The sequence below is a fragment of the Podarcis liolepis genome, assembly GCF_965112155.1.
Source record: "Podarcis liolepis genome assembly, chromosome: 7".
NCBI classification, from domain to species: domain Eukaryota; kingdom Metazoa; phylum Chordata; class Lepidosauria; order Squamata; family Lacertidae; genus Podarcis; species Podarcis liolepis.
Window position 1 is genome coordinate 82,609,397 of NC_139561.1, and position 25,380 is coordinate 82,634,776.

At 44.0% G+C, this 25,380-nt stretch overlaps 1 protein-coding gene across 12 annotated transcripts in view; it reads left to right on the forward strand.

Annotated features, from left to right (window-relative positions):
- The window catches only part of LOC310712438 (uncharacterized protein), a 40,203-nt gene that overhangs the window by 11,456 nt on the left and 3,367 nt on the right, over nt 1-25,380 (forward strand). The window contains exons 1-7 of one of the 12 annotated variants that reach the window (XR_014528887.1): nt 15,302-15,344; nt 17,410-17,650; nt 18,749-18,915; nt 20,420-20,517; nt 21,235-21,400; nt 22,303-22,420; nt 24,353-24,423. Coding sequence is in view for 10 of the 12 variants with exons in the window: in XM_083515480.1 (XP_083371606.1) it covers nt 16,742-16,826; nt 17,410-17,650; nt 18,749-18,915; nt 20,420-20,517; nt 21,235-21,400; nt 22,303-22,420; nt 24,353-24,428 (951 nt within the window). In the remaining 2 variants the exon portion in view is untranslated. The other 11 variants (XM_083515478.1, XR_014528888.1, XM_083515482.1 and 8 more) reach the window with 11 other exon arrangements.

Sequence of the window (25,380 nt, forward strand, 5' to 3'; positions counted from 1 at the left end):
GCATCTGCGCAGACTACAAATGTACCATAAACAAGGCCCTCACGGCCCATGCATACCCAGTGCCAGTGGTCAGCCATGTCCTTGCCACCCTGGCTGGGTCGAAAATTTTTGGCAAACTGGACTTGGCCCAAGCATATCAACAGCTGCCAGTAGATGAAGCCACAGCAGAGGCACAGACGATTGTGATGCACAGAGGAGCGTTCAGGGTAAAGCGGCTGCAATTCGGTGTCAGCGTGGCACCAGGCATATTCCAGAATCTAATGGACTCGCTCCTTAAAGGGATTCCTGGCGTCACCCCCTTCTTCGATGATGTGTTGATTGCCGGGCCCACACCAGAGGAGTTTGAGGACCGCCTCCGCACCGTTCTGCATCGTTTCCAGACGGCGGGTCTCAAGGTGAAGCGGGAAAAATGTCTACTAGGAGTGCCTCAGGTGGACTTTCTGGGATTTATGGTGGACGCAGAAGGGGTCCACCCGACGGGGGACAAGGTACGGGCCATTTGTGATGCCCCAGCGCCCAAGAGCAAGACTGAACTTCAGGCCTTCTTGGGACTATTGAACTTTTACCATTCCTTCCTTCCCCACAAGGCGGCGGTAGCGGAGCCCCTACACAGACTCCTGGACAAGCGGGCCCCTTGGGTGTGGGGCCAGCGCCAGGAGGCTGCATTCCAGGCAGTCAAGGACTTGCTTGTCTCAAACTCGGTCTTGGCACACTTCGACGAGAGGCTGCCGGTGGTGCTAGCATGCGACGCCTCACCCTATGGCATTGGCGCTGTCCTGGGGCACCAACTCCCGGATGGAAGAGAGGTACCGGTGGCGTACTTTTCCCAGACACTCAACGCAACCGAGCGGAACTACTCGCAAATCGACAAGGAGGGGCTGGCAAATAAAATAAAAAATTTTTGTAAAACCAATAAAAATGTTATATAAAAAAAGAAACAGATCAATTGCACCACAAGCTTCTCAAATGGCAATGCAATACAAAAAGCACAGTCTATGACAAGGGGTAGCCAACACAAAAACAAAATTACAACAACATCATAATAATAATAAGCCACACAAGGACTTGCAAACAAAAGCAGCGGCATCAAACTATTTTCACATTACTTCAGTCACAATTCCCCTGCTGGAATAGGTGTGCCTTCACCTGCTTTCTAAAACAAAATGGTAATCTGGCTAGGTACGCCTTAGTGAGAACATTCCAGAGCAATGGAGCCACCACTAAAAAGGTCCTTCCACTGGTCCCAGAGGTATGCACTTCATCCTGCGCAGGGACCACCAGTCAGGCATCATCCACTGACCTTAAGGTGCAGGCAGGATGGTCTGTGAGAAGGTGTTCCCATAGGGCTTGTCCACATGTAAGCATAGTTTAGCTGTTAATCTACTCACCACCCCACCATTCAAATTGCATTAGACTAGTTGAGACCCATATGTATTTCAATTTGTATCTGGGGAGTAATTTACAATTTATACCAGTAGGTGTTACCTTTTATGTTTGTCCCCACCTTCTGATTTATTAATTCAGTTACACCAGTTATGTACTGGTAGGGCACATAAACAAATTTCTGTAGGTGCACCTTGTTTTTGTTTTCTTGTTTTGTCCTGTTTTAATTCCCCTGCCCAGCACACAATTTTTAATTTTGTTTGTGCTGTTTTGTGGTTTGGGGAAATCCGAGGAATCAAAATAAATATATACGGCTACACTCCTCCGTTCAGGAACATGCCAAAAATAGCATTTATACTTCATTCTTTACTCCACTTTTAAAGGAATCCTCTCCCCATCTTTTTCTCCCTACTCTACTTTTAACACAGTGATTTCTGCCCTTTCCTTCTATTTATCATTCTGCATCTATTTTTCACAGTGGTTCAGCCAAGCTATTGCAAGCGCCCTCCTCCCCAGCCATGTCAACCTTGCTAATCAAAAAGCAATCAGGCACACACTTTATTATTTATTCCGATTGTCCCTTTGCAGATGCAACTTTATCTGACCCACACCAGGTGTCACATACAAAGCCAGATGTGGAGCAGGTGGGCATGGTTTGAGGGAAATGGCCTCATTTCTGAAATTAGGGTCCCTGGTGGGCCTAATTTGGCCTGTGAGCTGAGGGTTTCCCTTCACTGATTTATTCTCAGGAACTGGTCTGTTTGTCACTTATATAAAGCAGAAGGGCGTTGCTGGCAAGTGACAACTGGAAGATGAGGAAATGAGCCCTTGTTATTATGTGTTGTGATATTCTGTCAGTAGTAGATTATTCCTCCAGACGTTTATCCTTGTCAAGTTGTTGGTGTTGCTTTTGATGGATAACAGAGGGGACTGATACTCTGATCAGATCAGCCCACCCCTGACATATGCATCCACGAATATAAGAAGACCATCAGTGAGACAAATTAACTTCTATATGCAATTAATTCCCACCCCAACATTAGGCATATCAGAAAGGTATGTTGAAATCAGGCCCCATCAAAATAACCATGAGTTTACACAGAAATTCCCATTCCTGTCTTCATTCTTAACTGAGGTAGCATTGGCCAATGGTATTGTAGGGGGACCCCAAGGGCCCCCAAAATATGTTTTGTGTGTAAAAGGTAAAGGTACCCCTGCCCGTACGGGCCAGTCATGTCCGACTCTAAGGTTGTGCGCCCATCTCACTTAAGATGGGGGCAAGCGCTGTCCGGAGACACTTCCAGGTCACTTGGCCAGCGTGACGAAGCTGCTCTGGCGAACCAGCACCAGCGCAGCACACGGAAACGCCGTTTACCTTCCCGCTATAAAGCGGTACCTATTTATCTACTTGCACTTTAGGGGTGCTAGGTGGGCAGGAGCTGGGACCGAAAGACGGGAGCTCACCCCGCTGCGGGGATTCGAACCACCGACCATACAATCAGCAAGTCCTAGGCACTGAGGTTTTACCCACAGCGCCACCCGTGTCCCTATGTTTTGTGTGAGAAACCTATAAAAAAAGCCCCAACTGAATGATATATTGGAGTTCTGTTAAAATCCTTTGTTCATAATAGTTTCGTTTTGTTCATAAAAGACACATAGCCCAGTTGCTGGAAATACCAAAGATAAGGCATTCTTGGAGTGAACTTCTGAAGAGTAAAATTATGGGAGTCTGGCTGTGCCAGCTTACCAAGGACAACTCCCCTTTTGTAGGCTTGTTATCTAGGTGAACATAAATCTCAGACTACAATTCTCCTTTCTTTAGTATGTAGGCTTGTATGTATGTAGGCTTCAAAACTTTGGATGCGAGGGGCCCTAGAAGGGCTGGACACACATCAAGTTGCAGGCTGGACATCTGTAGCACCCTGCTTGTGGTTAACGCTTAGCTGGAATGAAATATTCAACGCAGCAATAGAGAATTTAAAATAATTATTTATTTGTCAGACAAATAAATGAGAGGCACAGTGGTATATGGTTACCAAGCTCTGGCCTGGCCTCCTGCCATTATGGCCAGCACTTATATTCCCTTAATCCAGCCCCCTTTGCTCCTCCTTGGGCTGCCTCTGTCCAATCAGCCTGGTTGGATTTCCTATTGGCTGATTGCTATAACCAATCACAAAAAGATACACCCATATCCTTCTGTCCTTATAAGGAACACAAACAGCTATATATTGTTACATCTATAAATGACAAATAAGTAGTAATATATCTTACATGTGTCTCAACAAGGAATCTTAATTACCAGCTCACCTCTTGCCCTCCCTGCCCTATTGCCTTCTAAAACAAATGGTTAATCTTAAATTTTTATCTTAAACATATGTCAAGGATCTTGAGTTTCACATCAACATTGAAAGATATCCTTCATTTGAAGGTTTCTAAACAAATGTCTGGCAGCTAATATATCAGGACAGCATTTGATGGCGTCTTCTTGTCTGGCAAGAGGCTGGACTGGTGGCTGACTTAATTTCAAGATAAATACAACTCTTCTAGCATTTGTTAAATCCTTTGCATAATTACATTTAAGCCAACATATTTAATACACAACACAGATAGCCTCTTAAAAGGAATAAGGCCTTTTTAAAGTAGAGAGAGAAAGAAAGAAAAGGACTCAGTTTAAAACAGTTTCAAAAGAAGGCTCTTCAGTTCACATCCCCCCCCTTCAGCAAGCTGCTTTTCCCATTATCTGTTTAAGGAAGAAACAGCTTTAAAAAGACTTCCCAGCTAGATGCTTTAAAAAGACTTCCCAGCTAGATGCTTTAAAAAGACTTCCCAGCTAGATGTTTTTTCTCCCATTTACCTCTGGCCTTAGAAAATACAGCTCAAGGTTTTAAGAGAGGCCCATGGTATCATTTTACTATTTGCCCATTCCTAATTATATTTATCTCTGCCTTTGTTATCTTCTGTAACATGTAGGGTCAATGTCCTGCTTTTAGTCTGTAATTTCAGCTTTTATGACTTTGAGAATTGTTTTCTGCTATCAATCAAAAAGGGGCCCCTTGTCTTAGGAGAATGGCCAAGGTTTTCTCTGCCTGGCATTGAAACATTTGAAAATCTTTTAGGCTCTCTCTAATATACAAGTCCTGATCAAACATTAATAAAATGCAGGCTTATGCCTGATGCCTCATTCCCCCCTTTCAAGCTCAAGGACCTTCGTCCCAAGTGTCCTTGATAGCTTGACCTTCATCATATTCCTGAGGTAAAGCTCTGTATAGGGCCATGATATGAGGTAGAGTTTCATTTGAAACCATCTTGCTAATTGTACTTCTAAAACATGAAATGATACATGGCATCATACATAAAACCATTACCACTACTGTCAAGAAAAACAAGCAAGACAATAGTATCCCTTTGAGTCCTGTGACATTAGGTAACCAATTGGTGAGCCATCCCATATCCCATCCTTCCCATGTTTGTACTGGGACATGTGCTATATTCTCCATTTTTGTGGCCAACACACGGATTGCCTCACCATTATCTGAAATGTTAAAGCAACAGGCATTCCCTGTCAAGTTCAAGACTCCACATAGGCCTCCCTGCTTGGCAAGTACATAATCCATTCCCATTTTCAGCTGCAAAATGGCGGCTCTACTTTCATCCAATTGTTGTGCAATAAGTCTCAAACTCCGGGCCGTTGCATTGGTTACAAGTTCCACTACTGCTTGCAATCGAATTATTCTGTTTAGATTATAAATAGGATCCCGTGCCCCTTGTATGAGCTCACCAGGATTCCAGGAGGCAGGATCATAATAGGCTATAATGCGCTCTGGTGGCCAATCATCAGTACCGCTCCAACTTTGGGTACTTCCTCCTGCTATATGAGAAATATCAGCGTTTCTTCGTGTACGCTTGGGCAAATTAGTAGGCATAATCCACATTGGTGGTAATACCCATCCCAGGAAACAAGTCCCACTCCATTTGGAGGGGAGTTTCTTGTATGCCCATTCTCCACATATCCACCACAACCATCGTGTCTGAGGTCTTTGGTACGTGGAGTACAGAAGGCGAAATAGCAAAAGAGGTAGAGAGTTCACAGTGCAGTATGTTAGATTGCCTTTTTCTGTCACAGTTATGTTCCATACCACTTTCCATGCATGAATAAAAGGAGGTGCACAGGGCAAGGCATCCCGAGTTCGATAGGTAGTATCGTGTGCCCAGGTATTCTTAATATTATCCCAAGTATAGTGACAATGAGAAGAGCCTATCATGGTAGAATCAGCTGCATCTGATGATTTATGTACACAGAATTCCCCTTGTACAGGTATAACTCGTAATGGTTTAGTTGAGTTCCATCCGGGGAAATTCTGTACTTCTGTTTGGTGTGGTATTTCGCTTACCATACCAATGGCATCTAATGGTATCGGTAATAAGGGCATACCTCCCTCTGAATCATCTGGCCCAAGAGAGCAAACAAGGCAATTGGTCCTATTTGCAACATTGGCTACCATTTCAGCTAAACCTACCCACATATTGTGGTCATGGTGGAATCCATATTTAGTCAATTTGGCCAGATTCAAGGACCCTTCCCCTTCCCAAGGGATCAGGATTAATAATAGAATCATGTTGATGTCTAGCATATGCATTCCTTCCACAAAAGATTACCTTATAGTGATAGCAAATAAATATTAGTCCCAATATAATTCCCCCAGTGACAGAAATGGGGAACCACCAAGACCAAAACATATATCCCGAGGATCCCCAATGAGTAATATCTCTGATAATTGTTCCACAAGGGGGTGGGCAGTCAATTAATTGTATAAGAGAATCTTTCCTTTCACAATCGCTGGTTCAGATGCTCCTCAAGCTTCAGGCGTGCGCAGGTCAGCCAGCTTCCAGGTTGTGGCTGCAGCAGGCCGGTCGTCTAATGTTGCCCGTGACCTAGCCCGTTCCCGGTAGGGCTAGATACAGGGGTTTTTGGAGAGAGTCAGTTTAAGAGGATTAGAGGGGTCACCTTTGCACGTCCAACTGCCTTCGGACTTCTTCAAACGGGAGTGATGAATCCAGGGGGTCACCTCAGCTACCTTCACCGCTGTTGGAGTAGAGAGCAAGACGGTGTAAGGTCCACGCCACTTAGGTGCAAGTGGATCACGTTTCCACTCTTTCACCCATACGCTATCGCCAGCCTGGAACTGATGAATCGGCTCGGCAATGCTGCACGGCGTGCGCTCGAGGACCCACCTGTTAAGAGAAACAAAAACACGGGAGAGAGATTGCACTTGTCCCTGTGTCACATGGTCTCCTATTTGTTTAAGATCAGCTGGAATATCCTGAACAAAGGAGGGCGGTCTCCCATACAGGAGCTCAAAAGGTGACAACTTAAGTCTTTTTGTGGGTGCACACCGAACACGAAACAGTGTTATGGGTAACACATCTACCCATCCCAATCCCGTTTCCTGGGTTAATTTTGCCAATTGGGTTTTCAGAGTCCGATTCATTCTTTCAGTTTTCCCTGAACTCTGAGGCCTATAGGCTGCATGCAGTCTCCATTTCACTTGTAGGACTCGACATACTTCTTGTACTACTTGATCAATGAACGCTGGCCCATTGTCACTTCCAATGCATCTAGGTAATCCAAACCTCGGGATCAATTCAGTGAGGAGTCTCTTAGTTACCTCTCGTGCCTTTTCAGTTCGGGTGGGAAAAGCTTCAACCCATCCGGTAAGAGTATCTACAAACACAAGGAGATACTTGAATCCCTTAGAAGGGACCAGCTCTGTGAAGTCCACAATTAGGCTTTCCATGGGGACATATCCCACATGTTGGATTCCAGGAGGTTGTACCGGTCCCTGCCTGGGATTGTTTTTAGCACAAAGAACACATTTCTGTGAAATGCAAGTTGCTAATTGTGATAGGTTAATAATATACAACTTCCGACTGAGACTTTCTCTGGTTGCAGTACCGCCAAGGTGAGTAGATTCATGATAATTTCTTACAATTGTGCCTGCTAGATGATGAGGTACATAAATCCTATTGTCTGGCAGGATCATCCAACCGTCCTTCACAACTGCTCCTTCCTGTTCAGCCCACTTCCTCTCTTCTGGGGTATAGTGAGGTTTAACTTCTTCTGGAGCTACCTCTGGTATGAGGGCTGCTATAAATCCTCCCACAGGCTTTTGGGCTGCCTCTCGGGCTGCTTTGTCAGCAGCATGATTTCCTCTGGTTATTGGATCCCTTCCTCGTCCATGACCTTTGCAGTGCATTACAGCAATCTGTTCTGGAGCCCATACTGCTTCTAACAGGATTTCTACTTCAGGTCCATATTTCAAGGCCTTCCCGTGGGCTCCTATTAGACCTCTTTCTTTCCATAGAGCACCATGTGCATGCAGGGTTAAGAAGGCATATTTAGAATCAGTATAGATGTTTGCCTTACATCCGGCTGCCAATTGCAGAGCTCTAGTTAAACCTATAAGTTCAGCTTTTTGTGCTGAGGTGCCAGCAGGCAAAGCTTCAGCTTCCACAACTTCCTCATTGGTGACCACAGCATATCCTGCTCGTCTGGCACCTTCATGCAGGTAACTGCTACCATCAGTATAATATACAACATCTGGATTTTTCAATGGTTCATCTTTCAGATCGGGTCTACTGGAATAAACTTCATCCATTATTTGGAGACAATCATGTGATTCTTCATCATCTACCTCTGGTAGGGGCAGCAAAGTCGCTGGATTGAGCATATTCACTACTCGTAGATGAATCCTGGGATTTTCACACAATAGGCCTTGGTACCTAGCCATCCTTGGGTTCGTTAGCCAATAACTACCCTTATATTCCATGAGTGTCAGAACAGCATGAGGTACATTCACATACATCGTCTGGCCGAAGGTAAATTTATCAGCTTCTTTGACAAGGCTTGCAGTGGCCGCTACTGCCCTTAGGCATGGAGGCCATCCTTTTGCTACTGAGTCCAATTGTTTTGACAAATAAGCTACTGGACGGTTCCAACTTCCTAATCTCTGGGTCAGGACTGCCGCTGCAATCCCATTCTGTTCATGTACATACAGCTGAAAGGGTTTTTCCGAATTAGGCAGTCCAAGGGCTGGGGCCTCCATAAGTCGTTGTTTGATAACTAAAAAGGCTTGTTGCTGCTCAGGTCCCCATACAAATGGGTCCTTTTCTGCACCTCGAGTGCTTTCATGTAAGGGTTTGGCCAGACTGCTGAAATCAGGTATCCATAGTCTACAAAACCCTGCTGTTCCCAGGAATCCTCTGAGTTGTTTCCTTGTGGTAGGTTCCTTGATAAGGCAAATAGCTTCTTTCCTCTCTGGCCTCAATGCTCGTTGTTGGTGTGAGATGTCAAAGCCCAAATATTTGACCTTTTCTAAACATAACTGTGCCTTTTTCTGGGAAACTCGGTAGCCAGCTTGCCAGAGCAAGTGGAGCAGTTCCTCTGTACCTTCTTTACAGGTATCAAAATCCTTTGCTGCTAGTATAAGGTCATCTACATATTGCAGAACCACCTTTTCTCCAGGTATTGAGGGGTAACTTGTTAGATCCTTCGCCAAGGCAGTGCCAAATAAAGTTGGGGAATTTTTGAATCCCTGGGGCAATCTCGTCCAAGTTAGCTGGCCTTTTGTTCCTGTTAAAGGGTCTTCCCACTGGAAGGCAAATATAGGTTGGCTCTGTGGTGCCAGCCGGCAACAGAAGAATGCATCTTTCAAGTCCAATACAGTAAAAAATGTTGCTTCTGGTGGGATCAAACTCAGCAGGGTGTATGGGTTTGGTACATTTGGGTGCAAGGTCTCGATAGCCTGGTTTACGAGCCTCAAGTCCTGCACTGGCCTGTATTCATCTGTCCCAGGTTTTCGAACAGGCAAAAGGGGTGTGTTCCATTCTGATTGGCAGGGCTTAAGCAGACCATATTTTAATAGGCGGTCCAAATGTTTCTGGATGCCCTCTGCTGCTCGCCGGGGTAAAGGATATTGCTTTACAGATACAGGGGTAGCCATAGGTTTTAAGGTTACTACAATTGGAGCTATATTCTTGGCCATTCCTGGTGGGCTATTTTCGGCCCATACTCCTGGTGGCACCTGTAGAGTTCGGAGGAGCTTGTTTAACTCTGTATCCAATGTAGGTTGGACTTGCAGGGCTGACATTAGGCGCCATGATTGTTCCTTAGGTACTGAGAGGGAAATTATTCCTGCTGCCTTTGATGGCAGTTTCATTTCTGGACCTCGAGGAGTGAAGGTGATTTGGGCCTGCAATTTGGACAGCATATCTCTACCTAAGAGAGGTATTGGACACTCAGGTATATACAAAAACTGATGGGTTAAACGATGTCCCCCAATCTGGCATTCCAAAGGTTGGAGGAAAGACCTCTTAGCTGACTGACCAGTGGCACTTTTAATGACTACACTTTTGGATGCCTTTTTCTGCAATAGTTCTGGGAGTACTGAGTATTCAGCCCCAGTATCAATCATAAAGTCTATTAAATGGCTTCCTAATTGGATCGTGACCGTGGGCTCCTGGAAGCCTAACTTTATGGAGTCCGGTCTTTCCTAGTCTTGGGTAAAATCCTCCTCTGCCAGTCCAATGACATTGTCCCTACTCCGTCCTTGTCCAGGTCTCTGATATCTTCCATCTCGAATCATTCCCCGTCCCCGTCCCTGGTTTCTTGGGCCGGAGCCTGGGCCTGGGCCTGGGCCTGGGCCTGGGCGTACTTCTTCCAACCTCAGGGGTTCAGGACACTCCCGCTTCCAATGACCCTCCTTCTTGCAATTTGCACATTGATTCCTTCCCAGTGGTGGATTCCTTCCCCGCCCTCTTCCTCCATTTAAGGGGCGGTAGTCTTGCTTTACTGCTGTGGCTAGCATTACCATCTTTTCCTTCTGCCACTTCTTCTTCTCTTGTTTCTCAGCCTCATCCCTATTCCGATAAACTCGGCGTGCAATGGCCATAATTTGGCTCATCAGCATCCCTTCCCATCCTTCTGATTTCTGAATTTTCTTACGAATGTCAGAAGCGCACTGGGCCACAAATGTAGCAGTAATCATTCTGCTGTTTTCAGGGGCTTCAGGGTCAAAAGGAGTCCATATACGATAGGCTTCTTGCAGCCTCTCTAAAAAGTCTCCTGGACTCTCATTTGGTTTCTGTTCTACTTCTGAGACTTTAGACATATTAGTGGGCTTCTGGCATGCCCTGCGGATACCTTGCACAAGCGTCTGGCGGTAGGTGGTAAGTCTGGCCAGGTGAATTACATTGTTTGGATCCCAATTAGGATCTTCCAAGGGAAAGTTGTCTTGGAGATGACGGTCAATATTAAAAATATTTCCCACTCTGGCCTGCTCACGCAAATATATCTGTGCCTTTTCAATTATGTCTCTCCTTTCCTCAGTGGTGAACAGAGTATTCAGGAGCTGGCGGCAATCTGTCCAAGTAGGACTATGAGTATTTATTATTGAAGTCACCAAGTCCATCATAGCCTGAGGTTTTTCTGCGAAAGATGGGGTGTGTGTTTTCCAATTCATCAGATCTGTAGTCGTGAATGGAATATATTGCAGGGTCGAAGTTCGAGGTGGCCTTGGTCCAGGTAGCCCGTTAACCAGCACAGGCTCCTCAAGTGCATCAAATACTCTTCTGAGAGGGGCTACTACGTGATCTTTCTCTTCGCTTTGCTCTAGGGGCCTCAAATCATAGGGGATGGTATTTGTCCCAAGGCGTTCTTTTAGCAGCTTTATACGCCTGGCTGTATTGCTTGCTGACCGATTAAGGTCTCCCTGTAACTTCTGTAATAATTCTCTAGGACTTGGATGTACAGGAGTTTGGGGTAGGCAATCAGTTGTTTCACTAAAAGAGACTGTAGATGGAGTTCTACTGGGACTCACAGATGGAATAACCACTTCTGCTTGGGCTTTATTATAGGCCTCCAATGCCTCCTGAAGATATTTATCATAATCTATCAAGGAATCAAGTTCTGTGACTCCAGCCCCATTATTCATTCCACTTTCTTGCCTTGGGGTTACAACTGGTGGAGTGTTTGGATTAGGCTCCCTTCGATGTGGAGCATAGGGTGGAGGTGGAAGCAGCTCTTCCTCTGGTCCCTCAAAAATGGGTTTGAGTTTATTTGGCAAGATTCCTTTCCTGGCTTCGGCTTTTACAGCCAATAATTTGCATCGTTGGACTTTGCATTCCCTTATCCATGGAGGATTTTTATTTAATGTGCTCAGCCAGGAATCTATATATGAAAATTGTTCTGGGCACCCTCCAATTTCTTTGGCGATGTTAGACCAAAGTTTGCTTACTAAATTTATATCAAAAGTTCCCTGAGATGGCCATCCAGTATTTTGCTTTGGCCACTCTAATTCACATAACGTTCTCAGGCGCTCTGGCGTCATTTTGACTCCATACGCCCCTGAGAAGGCTTTCTTAAAATTATTTAACATACATTCAAGAGGTGTATTTTCCCCTTTTGAACCCCCAACTCCCATTGTATGGCCCTGTGAAGTATCCACTCAGTCACTCACACACACGCTTCGTGGGGTTTCTTGCCCAGATGGAGTCGCCTCACTGGGAACCGAAGTACTACCCACTCCACACTCAGGTCAGCTACAGATTGCTCTGTACTTTCTCACACATACAATGCGCTGGATACTTCACCACACACTACCTCCCAACTTCCCCTTTTCCCCCACCAGACCACCATCTGATATACCCAACCACCTAGCGTACTCAGTTCCCACTTACTGAGACGCAGAAGTTTGATCAAGACTTCTCTTCCTCCCAATTAATTGGAGGGCCAAAAATCCCTTTGTGCACTTACCCCTGGTTGGTTCCGTTTCCCCCCGGTCCGTCGCCGCCAGTGAGCAGGGTATCAGACAGACGAGACTTCTGCGTTCCCCCTGGAAAAATTTACCAGTGCGCGCTTGGGTAAGCAGTTTAGAGATCCTCTCTCTTGTACCCTGCTCAGTAGAGCGAAGGGGCTGCGTTCCAGCAGACCACTTATCCGAGTCACAGGGCACCATAAAATGTAGCACCCTGCTTGTGGTTAACGCTTAGCTGGAATGAAATATTCAACGCAGCAATAGAGAATTTAAAATAATTATTTATTTGTCAGACAAATAAATGAGAGGCACAGTGGTATATGGTTACCAAGCTCTGGCTTGGCCTCCTGCCATTATGGCCAGCACTTATATTCCCTTAATCCAGCCCCCTTTGCTCCTCCTTGGGCTGCCTCTGTCCAATCAGCCTGGTTGGATTTCCTATTGGCTGATTGCTATAACCAATCACAAAAAGATACACCCATATCCTTCTGTCCTTATAAGGAACACAAACAGCTATATATTGTTACATCTATAAATGACAAATAAGTAGTAATATATCTTACATGTGTCTCAACAAGGAATCTTAATTACCAGCTCACCTCTTGCCCTCCCTGCCCTATTGCCTTCTAAAACAAATGGTTAATCTTAAATTTTTATCTTAAACATATGTCAAGGATCTTGAGTTTCACATCAACATTGAAAGATATCCTTCATTTGAAGGTTTCTAAACAAATGTCTGGCAGCTAATATATCAGGACAGCATTTGATGGCGTCTTCTTGTCTGGCAAGAGGCTGGACTGGTGGCTGACTTAATTTCAAGATAAATACAACTCTTCTAGCATTTGTTAAATCCTTTGCATAATTACATTTAAGCCAACATATTTAATACACAACACAGATAGCCTCTTAAAAGGAATAAGGCCTTTTTAAAGTAGAGAGAGAAAGAAAGAAAAGGACTCAGTTTAAAACAGTTTCAAAAGAAGGCTCTTCAGTTCACATCCCCCCCCCTTCAGCAAGCTGCTTTTCCCATTATCTGTTTAAGGAAGAAACAGCTTTAAAAAGACTTCCCAGCTAGATGCTTTAAAAAGACTTCCCAGCTAGATGCTTTAAAAAGACTTCCCAGCTAGATGTTTTTTCTCCCATTTACCTCTGGCCTTAGAAAATACAGCTCAAGGTTTTAAGAGAGGCCCATGGTATCATTTTACTATTTGCCCATTCCTAATTATATTTATCTCTGCCTTTGTTATCTTCTGTAACATGTAGGGTCAATGTCCTGCTTTTAGTCTGTAATTTCAGCTTTTATGACTTTGAGAATTGTTTTCTGCTATCAATCAAAAGGGGGCCCCTTGTCTTAGGAGAATGGCCAAGGTTTTCTCTGCCTGGCATTGAAACATTTGAAAATCTTTTAGGCTCTCTCTAATATACAAGTCCTGATCAAACATTAATAAAATGCAGGCTTATGCCTGATGCCTCACATCTAGATAGTTGTATCCAATGAGTATTCTGCCAGCTACCCTCTGAAAGCCAGTGTGGTGTAGTGATTTAGAGCGGTAGTCTTGTAATCTGGGGAACCGGGTTCGCGTCTCCGCTCCTCCACATGCAGCTGCTGGGTGACCTTGGGCCAGTCACACTTCTTTGAAGTCTCTCAGCCCCACTCACCTCACAGAGTGTTTGTTGTGGGGGAGGAAGGGAAAGGAGATTGTTAGCCGCTTTGAGACTCCTTAAAGGGAGTGAAAGGCGGGATATCAAATCCAAACTCTTCTTCTTCTTCTTCTTCTTCTGAAAATGTCTGCAGCAGTTTGATTGGATTTTATCTCTAAAACCTATACAGTGGTACCTTGGTTCTCAAACACCTTGGTACTCAAACAACTTGGAACCCAAACACTGCAAACTTGGAAGTAAGTGTTCCAGTTTGTGAACTTTTTTTGAAAGCCAAATGTGCTCCATTTTGAGTGCCACACTTCCGTTTTGAGTGTTACGCTGAGGTCTGTCTGTTTTTGCTATTTATTTTGCGTTTTTGTTTGTTTTTTGGCTGTGTGGAACCCAGTTCAGCTACTGATTGATTGATTGATTGATTGATTGATTGTGTGACTGCAGTACATTGTTTATTGCTTTCATTTTATGGAGCAATGGTCTCATTAGATAGTAAAATTCATGTTAAATTGCTGTTTTAGGGGTTGTTTTTTAAAAGTCTGGAATGAATTAATCCATTTTGCATTAGTTTCTGTTGGAAAGCACACCTTGGTTTTGGAACGCTTTGGTTTTGGAACAGACTTTTGGAACGGATTAAGTTTGAGAATCAAGGTACCACTGTAAAAGGTCTGGAGGGTCCCGTCTCCCCCCCATTCAGCCTTTGTGGAGGTGACCGTGCTGAACCTATTTACTGCAGTAAATAAACTTTTGGACTCTTTCTTCAACCCGACTCACGAGTAATTAATAGTTCTAGTGAGACAGCAGATTTGCCCTGCAACAGTTTGACTAATATATTATCAACTAGCCCCTAAGTCTCTCTGCAGCTCCCATTGCCCTTTCAGTGGAATAGCTTGAAATTGGAATTAACAGCCTGCATTTCTGTGACTCGCCTCCTCTGTAGCTAGCAAGGAAATGTATAATTCTTAGTGGGCTGTTTTAATAACATTGCAGGCTAGTAACTTGTGTGGATTTATTTACAAGCTTGCATTTTTATTCCATGACCCTCTTTCATATCTGTCAATCTCAAGACAGTGTCCGCACCCCCACATATTATATTCATAGCAGTCTTGTATATAAATATAAATGGATGGTTTATTTCGGTAGCTAACTGACAGGCAAAAAAAGAAGTTGTAAATGTGATTAGAACAATGTTGGAGAAATCCTGGTCAGTATTTTAAATGTTGGTTTTAGCTCTATCACGATGGGGGGGGGGGGAATGGTTGATAGACCTGATGAAAGTAAATAAGTAAATAAAATAAATAACAAGAGCAGAGTACATCGAAATCCCGTCAGCCATGAGGCACGCTGGGTGACCTTGGGCCATCTCAGTGTAATTTACTTCGCAGCATTGTGAAGAGAAAAAGATGCATAGCCTGCTGACCTCTTTGAAGGGAAGATGGAACATAAATGCAGTGACAATTCAGTTTGGGATGATACCCTTTATTTTGCAGCACAGAGGTGCACAAATCCCAGCTACTGATTCAAGCTGCATTTAATAAGCTAACAAGCCAAAAAATAAAAATTCATAACTTTGTTTCAAAAAGCTTCACATAAAGAAGCAGGGAATGGGGAATAGCTTCAGACTCCTATCACACTGGGGGCGGGGGGGGGGGAGGCCTTTGGGTGGCGGATGCACTTTTAAAAACCATCAATATTGCCCTTGGGTTTTTCATTTTTGTTGTAATAGCCTTTCACCCAAATTAGGGTTGAGGGGAATTCCATCCAAGTCGTTTAGCTGAGGGGCTCGATCCCTTTCTTGGATCTCTTGCTCATTCTATCTTATCTATACATGTACAGTATATTCTTCATTACTCATTGGTTCAGGGCAAACTACCCAAAATTTTGGAGGGAACCAGAGCAATCTGTGGGCGCTGTATTTTCCACTGATCTGCCCCGAGCATATTATTTTGCTTTTTAAGGCATCCCTTCGCCAACTTTTTTCACCAGCACTGTTTTTGAAACACAGTGGTCCTCTCCTTCTCCCCCTATTTCCCCCACAATGGTTCAGCCCAACTGTTGCTAGCTTCCTCCCCTCAATAGTTTGAGCGGACTTCTCCTAACTACCACCCCACACCGCTCGAGCCTGGGACGCTCTCGTCGCTCATTGGCTCTCTCTTTTTTTGCAGTTGGGAGGGAAGAGCGACAGTTTAGCAGAAAGCACTCAAAGTAGCAACCTGGCGAGGCGCGGGGGCGAACGAATGATGTTTGTCTGGTCACGGGGGCTAAGGGAGTAATAAAAGGCCACGTTTCATTGGCTCGCCGTCCAAGCAGCGAATGATAGGCATGCTGTGATTGGTTGTTTGAAGTCGGAGTTAAAGCGAGTGCTCTAGGAACCGTTTTATGTGCATGAATGCTTGCTTGCCTTTTATAGCATTCTGAAATACTCTTCAGTTCTCCTTTTTTTTGTCACGCCGCTCCACAAAAGTATCCCGTAGCCAATATATATATCGGTTTCAAAGTGACATGGTAATGCTGTAAAAATGTTGCCTCAGAACCTTAATTAGCCTTCGGAAATAAAATCTGCATTCTCCTCACCCAACATTTTTTTCATAGTATTGACACACCTTCATTGTGAGGGCATCACTAGCAACCATCCCACAGGATCCCATCATCCTGTCAAAAACAAGATGGTGTCACTATTGCCTGTAGTAACACTCAGTTGTTACTTGGCTATCTAGTGACACAATTCCCTCGTAAACCCACAGTGTCCTTTCACACAACTGCTGTGCCTTAACTTCACGTCATTTGGACACCATGCATGAAGTGCCCTTCCAATACTTCCCCAACAGCAACCTGGCTTCAAACACACGCCAGTGTTTTAAAATTATGTCATGTTTCTGTAGTAATTCCATGGCATGAGTCCCTCTCGGTCATGTCAAGATTATAGCGGCATAATCTCCTCCAGGAGTCTATTTCATATTTCTCCAGCAGCAAATGTTGGTAATTTGGGTGGTCCAGGTGACCGTAACCAGAGCAGGCCTTCGCATGAAGCGGTTGCATCAAATTTCAGAGGGGTTGCCATTTTCCCACCTTTAATCTCCATCTCTGTGGCTGCAATCCAAAATATACTTACTTGAAAGTGAATCCCCTAGAAAAAAGGCAAGGCTCACTTCCAAGTATGGACTGGGATGTGCTTGTCATTAATTTTTTTTTTTTAAATCAGCCAATTGCTTTAGAGTCATTTTCAATTTTCATACTGGGAGCAAAAACGTCAAAGGCCAGCACAGGCAATCACACCTTTGACCTCACCCATTTATTATCCTCTGTTTGGGTAATCCTGCTCCGCCACCAGCATCCTGCAACTATCTAAAATAGGAAAGATGCCATTTTAGAGGCAAAGAAAATGTATCTTTTCAGGCATATTGCAAGACTGAGACGGGAGGGTATACATTTGAAGTGGTCAAGGAGCGCATCAGGAAACCTTCAAAGCTGGTTCTAGTCAACATTTTGGATGGGCAGCTCTGTTTGGATCGAAGAAATGGCTTCACATTCCTAGACATGATGTTTCTCCCCTGCCTTTCAGGTTCCCACACCATGGGAGACAATGAGGATCCTGACGCTGGAGCAGCACCAAACATGCAGTGCTCCCCCTCAGACTCCACCACAGATGACAGCAGCACCCAAGATGATTATGCGCTCCCCGCCATCGTACGCTCTCCAACCTGTGCCCGCTGCCGCAATCATGGCATCCGAGTCCCACTGAAAGGCCACAAGAACATTTGCCAGTTCCAGGGGTGCCAGTGTGAAAAATGTATCCTGATCCTGTACGTCTGGTGGGAAAGCAAGATGGAAGTGGGTGCTGGCCCCTGACATTGTGGGGATTTGTGTTGAACGTAGCACAGTGCTGGTCTCAGTAGGTGGCAGTGTTCCCTTATGAATAAGGCCTTCGTCATATTAAGCTGCAAGTACTACCTCTCCCCTTTGTGCTTTGCTAGCTCCGCAGCAAGCCCATTAATACTTGCAATGATGTACGGCACAATGTTTTTCTTTTTAAAGTACACTCCTTGCAGCTCCTTGCTTGGTATCCTAGAGGAAGAATCTGTATCAGATGTGCATGGATGGCTTAGAAAACTGGGAAAAGGCAATCTTGGGAGGGTATGACTAGAGAACCAGGAAGGTTAAATATGCATCTGAAGCTCCAAAGCAGGACAGGCCAACTTTTCATACCTAGTAGGCCGCAAGAGTACTTCAACATGGAACCAGCAGGCTACATACACTGCATTGTCCATAGCTGTCAACCTTCCCCCTTTTTTTGCGGGAAATTCCCTTATTCCAGCGCTGCTTCCTGCTGCTATCCTGGATTGTTAAGATATCCTGTAGACTGTCCCTGGGACAGGTGAGGCTGCTGATCCCTTATTTTTGAGGCTGCTGATCCCTTATTTTCAAATCTGAAAGTTGACAGCTATGGCCTTGTCACGTGGGAGGAGGAAAGCAAGGCCAAAACTTGATGCTCCCACCCCAACCCTTTGCACTGCCTTTCCAAAGCTGACTAGCGAGACGCCATGCTTTGCGAAGGAGGTGCTAGGCTCCGGCAGGGTTCTAGATCCCTCTCACTTCCTTCCCAACGCTGAGGAAGCACTAACTAGGCTTTGGGAAGGAGGCGGTAGGACCTTAGGACCCTGCCAGAGAGCCCTCACACCTTCTTCCCAAAGCCTAGCCCAGGAGTGGAGGGCATCAAATGTTGCCAAGGGCTGCAAAAAAGGCCTCAAAGGCCATGTGTTGGACCACCCTGCTCCAAAGGGAGAAAAGCAGGTTTTGTTACATCGTAGGGAAAAGGCCAAGAACTCTTTGCTTGTGTGTGATTTGTATCTGCCCACTCTACCACTTTAATTCTTTATTTATTTAATGGTTTCTCCTCCCAGGCAGAGACGCCGGGTCATGGCTGCCCAGGTGGCCTTGCGCAGGCAGCAGGAGATGGAGCTGAGGAAGCTGACCAGTGGTTTGCTGCAACTTCAGGACAGCCCCACATCAAGCTCTCTCCACCCAGCCAAACTGCCAAAAGGGATCAAACCATGTAGGGGAGACATAGGTAAGCTGCTATGAGAACAGGAAAACATGGGACAGATGGGCAGGGTATGAATAAATTATTATTATTATTATTATTATTATTATTATTATTATTATTATTATTTAAATTAATGCAAAGGACTGAACTGTACTCCTCATTTATCTGAATTTGCTTCCAGTCCTAAATGTGTTTAGTATTATAGCATTTAGCATTAATTATATATACAATCCCATCAATTTATATTCTAAAACAAAAGAACACCATCAGAGAAAACGCAGGGTATAAATACATATATAACAATAATAACACAGGCTGCCAAACATAGAGGAACAGAAAATATATGTCCAATGTGAATGGCTGCAATGAAATAAATGAGGATTTGTGCTGGCAAGGAATGATTTTTGCAAATTCAGCTCCATGAGCCCTTGCAAACAGTTGCTTTGAACTTAGATGGAAAAGCTGATTAGGAGTACACACAAAAATTAACAAGTGGGAAGAGAGAGTTAAGTGTGTTCTCCCCACAGTTTTTCATGCTCCAAAATTCTCCTCCTGGAACTGCATTTCTCTCCCCCCCCCCAAAAAAAAAACTGTTTGTGGGGCGTTTGTTAAAATGAGTATGTAGTTTTGTCCTTAGGATCAGGGACTAAGGGACTGTTGCAAGTCCAGCAACCTTTGGCTCTTTCTCTCCTTGAAAAAAATCCTTTCAAGCTGGTATTTAGAAGCATTCTGTGTCTGTGTTTGCTTTTTTAATTCTTCCCATTTCCTTTTTTCTTTTGTTTGTCATGTCTTTTAGGTTTTTGTTTGTCATGACTGTGGGCAGGGACTGTTGCACTACTGACATTTGTAAGCCAGCTCTAGGAATCTTTTTTGGCTGAAGACTGAGTAAAAATGTCTTAAATAAATAAATAAATACCATATCATAGGAGGTAAATTGGCTGCTTGTCAGATTTTAAGTAATAAATACACTTATTTATTTTAAGTATTTTTTACTCCATTATTTTTCACTGAAAAGGCTCCTTGAGCCTCTTACTAACAATTTCTGTAAGACAGTCCTTGCCCTCAAGCTTACAATCTAAATGTTGTGGCAAACAAGGGGAAAGCAGGAAGGTCTCAGTTCTTAAAGTTTCAGTTCTTAAACAACCAACTTCAGATAATCTGATGGAATAGTGCTGCTAGGGGACAGCTCAGGGAGGGTTGAAGGTGTTAGTCTCTCATCAGAGCAGACCTGTGAGGGGGGATGCAGCCGGGTACACTTGCCCCAGACCTTGGAAGGCTAAAATGGCCAGGGTGCCCTGCCAGGAGCCTGCTGGACCTATGCTGTCATGTCAAGAACAAGCCTCAGGCCCCGGGTCTCAGACAAGCTCTGCACGGACCTGCAGCAGCGTCAATGAAATAGCCCTGCTTCCCTTTGCTGTGCAGCATGACAGACACCAAATGAACTACCATTACATGACTTTTTCAAAATTCAGGCAACATTCCAGTTCACAGCTAGTGACCCACAATCTTCTTCTCTTTTGTTGTACAGGCAGGAAAGAGAATGAAGAACCCTTGAAAGATTCAGAGGATGGACTCAGAGGGGTTCCTGGACTCCTACGAAGACAAAGGCGGAGAGCAGCCAGGAAAGTGAGGAAAAGGGACTAGATCACTTATCTTGTCTTCTTATTTGATGGGGTCATTTTAACAGTAGATTGTGGTTGGCACTTGCAGAAAGAGATTTCCGGTCTTCTCTTTATACTGGCAACAATATGCCTTTTCCATAGCTAAACTCAGCTTGGTTGTCATAGAGTTGTTAGCAAAATGGGCAGGAAATGAGAAATGAAATAAAGCTGGAAGCCTCAAAATGTAGTCTTGAGATCATCAAATTAAACATAAAGTAGCCAGCCTCATATGTTTGCCAGCATAACACTGGGGTCACTATTAGCACTTAGGGGTGTGTGTGTGTGTTTGTAAGAGCTGCTTCCCCTTATATATCCAACCTGAGCCTGTGGAACTCCCTGCAACAGTAGGCTTGGCAGGCTTGGGCAGTGCCAGAGAGTGGAAAGGTGTGCTCCCTGGCAAAACTGCTCTGGAATCTCGGTGTAGCCTGTGATGCCTCCCTTTGTTTCCTTCACTCCTTTAAGATCTAGGAGACTTGACTGATTCTCTGGCTATAACCTCACAGAGAATGTCCCCTATCATGCTATCAGGATTTCCCAAAGTTAATTAATATATTTCGTGTCAATTAATGATTTGAGCAGAAACTTTTTAAAAAAATTGCTTCTTTTATTTGATGAAATAATTTGTATGATGTTTGCAATATTTATAAGCTGTATTTGCATTGCATTGTGCATTGTTCTCTAGGAATGTTCTTGGTTGCCTCTCCCTCACTGCTCTAAAGTGACAGAACTGCCGTGGGCCCTTAGAGGACATCAACCACCTCATACTGCTTGGTTCCCCCCTCCACTTCCTATGCCCCCTGCACCCTTCTGCCCATTCTTGCCTCAGGAACATTCTTTTCAATTTCAAGGTATGTGAGGTGGGTGACCAATTTCTTTAGTAATAAATCTGGTGTAATCTATTTTGTTGCATTTAGTAGTCCGCTCTTCATTGAACATTTTCAGTCACAGAGCAGGGAACAACTAATAAAATTAAGCAAAGTAAAAACAACAGTATACAAAAATTACAAAAAAAAACCTCGATAACAATTCTGTCACAAGGAAAAAAAGCAAAACTACAAAAACCAAATGCCGTGGTAAAAAACAAACACAAGACCGTCAAACGTTTTAGACAACCAGCGGTCTTAGAAAGAGTTCCTACTCCCTGTTTCACATATAGAAGCCCACTCACTCTCCCTCTGTCTCTTATGCAAACAGGGCCCCACTCTGAGCCAACAGACCCTCACCCTGTGATTTGATGGCTAATATTTTAGTTTCATGTAATTAATAAAACCTACATGATCATAGCACATGCTATGAAAGATACGGTATATTGCACTTCTTATACTATAATAGCAGCAATTATATAAGAACTTAATGTAACCTTTCCAGCGTCCTGGTGTTCTTTGAAACAGCCCTGAGGCACGAGGTGTTGCTTCAGAAAGGCTGGCCCTAGTTCTGGTTTCTTATACAGTGGTACCTTGGGTTACAGACGCTTCAGGTTACAGACGCTTCAGGTTACAGACTCCGCTAACCCAGAAATAGGACCTCAGATTAAGAACTTTGCTTCAGGATGAGAACAGTAATCGCGCAGCGGCGGCAGCAGGAGGCCCCATTAGCTAAAGTGGTGCTTCAGGTTAAGAACAGTTTCAGGTTAAGAACGGACCTCCGGAACAAATTAAGTTCTTAACCCGAGGTACCACTGTATTGTAAACACCATGTTGGCCTCTGTATTCAGGATCTGATCACTGAGCTTGTTTTCCACTCCCTGCAGGCTGTGATGGTAATGAAGCATTGTACATGCCAGATAGTTATATGACAGCTCCAGGACAGATGTTTCACCAGACCCCTGGCACGTCCTGGTGCTTACCTTCACCTGCCAATCTGCCCAGGTATTTTGTGTATGGCGTTCCAGCATCGGGAATATTTAAAGCTAAGTAATGGTCTGTGACTGAAAATTTAAAAACAGGACTATGTCTTTTATAACAGCTAATCAGCCAGGAAGACTTAACTGTGGATGACTGAAATCTTTGGTCATTATAGTTGTAAAAACTATAATATAGGTCAGTATGAATATTTTCATATGCAAAATAAATTTAATGACTGCTTATTTGCATATGAGAACACATTTCTGGTGAAAATAAGAGAATCCTATCACAATGATAAGAAGTCCTTGCAGAGTTATATAGTAAAAAGAATGTGGACATTCACTAGAGTTGCTAGATCTTTAAAGAGGTGGCCCTGGCCATATCACATTCCCAAGCCTAACATGTTGGATGAGGTCTGTAAAAAGTAACATAGCTCCAGAGTAAGTTTGAACTTTTGAGCTGGCAATTCTACCACCTGTCCACTCACATTTTGTCCACACTATATGATGAAATATTTGCTCTCTATGAAATATTTTCTTGTCCAAAATGTTTATGCACATGACAGTTGTGTAAACACCCTAAGGAAAGTCTGGCAGCTGTAATGTTCTGTCTCCCTGCCAGGACAAGACAGAGAGCAAACAGTTGGTAATAGTACCTCTGGGTATTAATCACATGGTTGATTTAGCCATCAGGTAGTGCCTCCCGCATGTGGGAATGAACATGCCTTTTGGCTACGATCCTAAGTGCACTTAGCATAAATGTTCAATTAATGTCAATAGGACTGACTTCTGCCACAATGTTTACAGTATCAGGGCGTATATTAGCTCACTAATCCCAAGAAAGGGCTAATCCAGCTAATGTCAGGGCTGTTGAGGAATAAGTCTCTGCTAGACACAAGGCCCATGATTTAAAATGGGTTATTTATTAAATGATCTACTTCTCTGTGTAAATTACATTGTAAGTAGAAGGTAAAGTTACTAAAGTAATTACAGTGAAGTCAAAGGGAAGTATAAAAGGTAGAGTTTGCTATAGAAATTTATGAGATACAAAGCAGATAAGCTGATGACCCTTTTGGCCAACTTCTGTTGCTAAAGGAAATATTCAAACTTTCCAGTTACACAGAAGTCTTAATCTAGAGCATGAGTGGGAAACTTCAGACTCAGGGGCTGAATGTGGCCCTCAGAACTCTCCCCAGGCAACACACCTCATTAGCTCATTAGCCCTGTTCTGCACCCAAGATTTTTTGCCTGGTTGGAATATGTTCTTGAAGTGTGGTGATGTTCTTTCCTTGCCTGGATGGAGGGTGGAGAGGGAAAACCTCTGACTTTTGATTGGCCTACAACAAAGAAAGCATCACATCCATTGCTCCACCCACTTTTGGGCATACATGTGGCCCCCAGATGGTTACTCACAAGGGAAAGTAGCCCTCAGGCTGAAAAACATTCCTATCGCTGATCCAGAAGAATCTAGTGAAAGTACAATGTCACAGATATGAAGTAGATATAGCAAAGACAGTGATGGAATAATTGTCTTGTTATGAGTGGAACCAGAGGGTGGTATATGCCTTTACTGCTAGAATAATGTATTTGCACAAATTATTTAAAGAACAATTTTAACAGTTCCATGTAACTTCAGGTCCTGTATAATGAATAAACAGAAATTGCTCCAGTGAAAGACACTACCTAATCTATTATTTATCTTTTATTCTTTGGCACTGGTACAGCAACAGCTGTCCATACTAACAAACATTTACTGCAAACAGCAAGTTGTGGGTGGAAATGTAAAGTGAACTTGGGAGAATGACAGATGCAGAAGCCCCTCTTCCCCCTCAACAGTTTGTGGTTTAGCAAGGACAGAAGGCGAGTGGGAGACAAGCTGCCAGTAAGGAACTTTATAAACAGGATTGAATGTGCTCTCTGTCTTTCTCTCTTCCCCCTCCCATCCACCCTCTTCCAGCCGCATGGCCCTGAATCCCCTGAATGGCAACATGGATTTCAGCAGACGTCCAAAGGCTGCACCTTTGGGAGGTCAGGTATTTTGGTCCTTGTGTCTTGCACAAAAATTGCCCGTGAGCTGGAATTAATACCTTCTACCTCCTTCCTGAAAGATGGGAACGCACATTTCAGTGATCTTGCAGGAGGCAGCAGAGCTGGCAGTCGGAATTATTTAGTCTGCCCTGTTCTGTGGGAGGGTGAATACACACATGCCAATGTAAGGTAAGGATTCTCTCCTGATGTCTCTCCAGTTGGTGACTCACAGGTGTGTTAGCTTGTCACAGAGAAATGGAGAGCAGTTCAAGGTCTTGGAATGGGCAACCTCTTTACTAATAGTAGAACTGATGCTTCCCCTATAAAAGTCCCATGATCCATTTTGTAGGTGATTGCTTCTCTGCCATAAGAAGGCCCCAACTTGCCAGGGCCTTATATTGGTAGAGGGTTTTCATGGGCTGGTCCAGTGGTTTAGTGGGAGAGGGTAAAAGTGGGACAGTGAGCCAGCCATGCTCTTTGGTCTAATGTTAAGTTATGAAATGCCATAGCTCTGGCTGCAAAAGAGGAACTGTGTTGGAAACAGTAAACATTATCCCTTGGAAAGTGAAACAACTCCTATTCCTTTCCAGCCCTTTAAATTGGACTAAGCAGAATGCACAGCTGGGGAGAACACGAGCAATGATTGGCAAGGCTAAATGATATCCATTCAATCAAAGAATTGTTATTTGGCACAGGCAATTGGTAAAATGACTAATAATTGGTCTATACTTCACTCTGTATACATGCAAAGCAGCCAGAGTTGCATCTCCATCCTACTCTAATCGGAAACCTTTATTAAAATATTCCATGTTGCAAGTGCCCATACCACAAGCCAACCTGGGGCTAGATTAAAATTGAGGACCTGTCCTGCAGCAGAGGCCGGTTTTGTGTCATTCTTATTGCTGCTACCACTTTCCTTTTTTCTTCTTAACTCTGGCGAGGAAAAGGAGTCCAGAA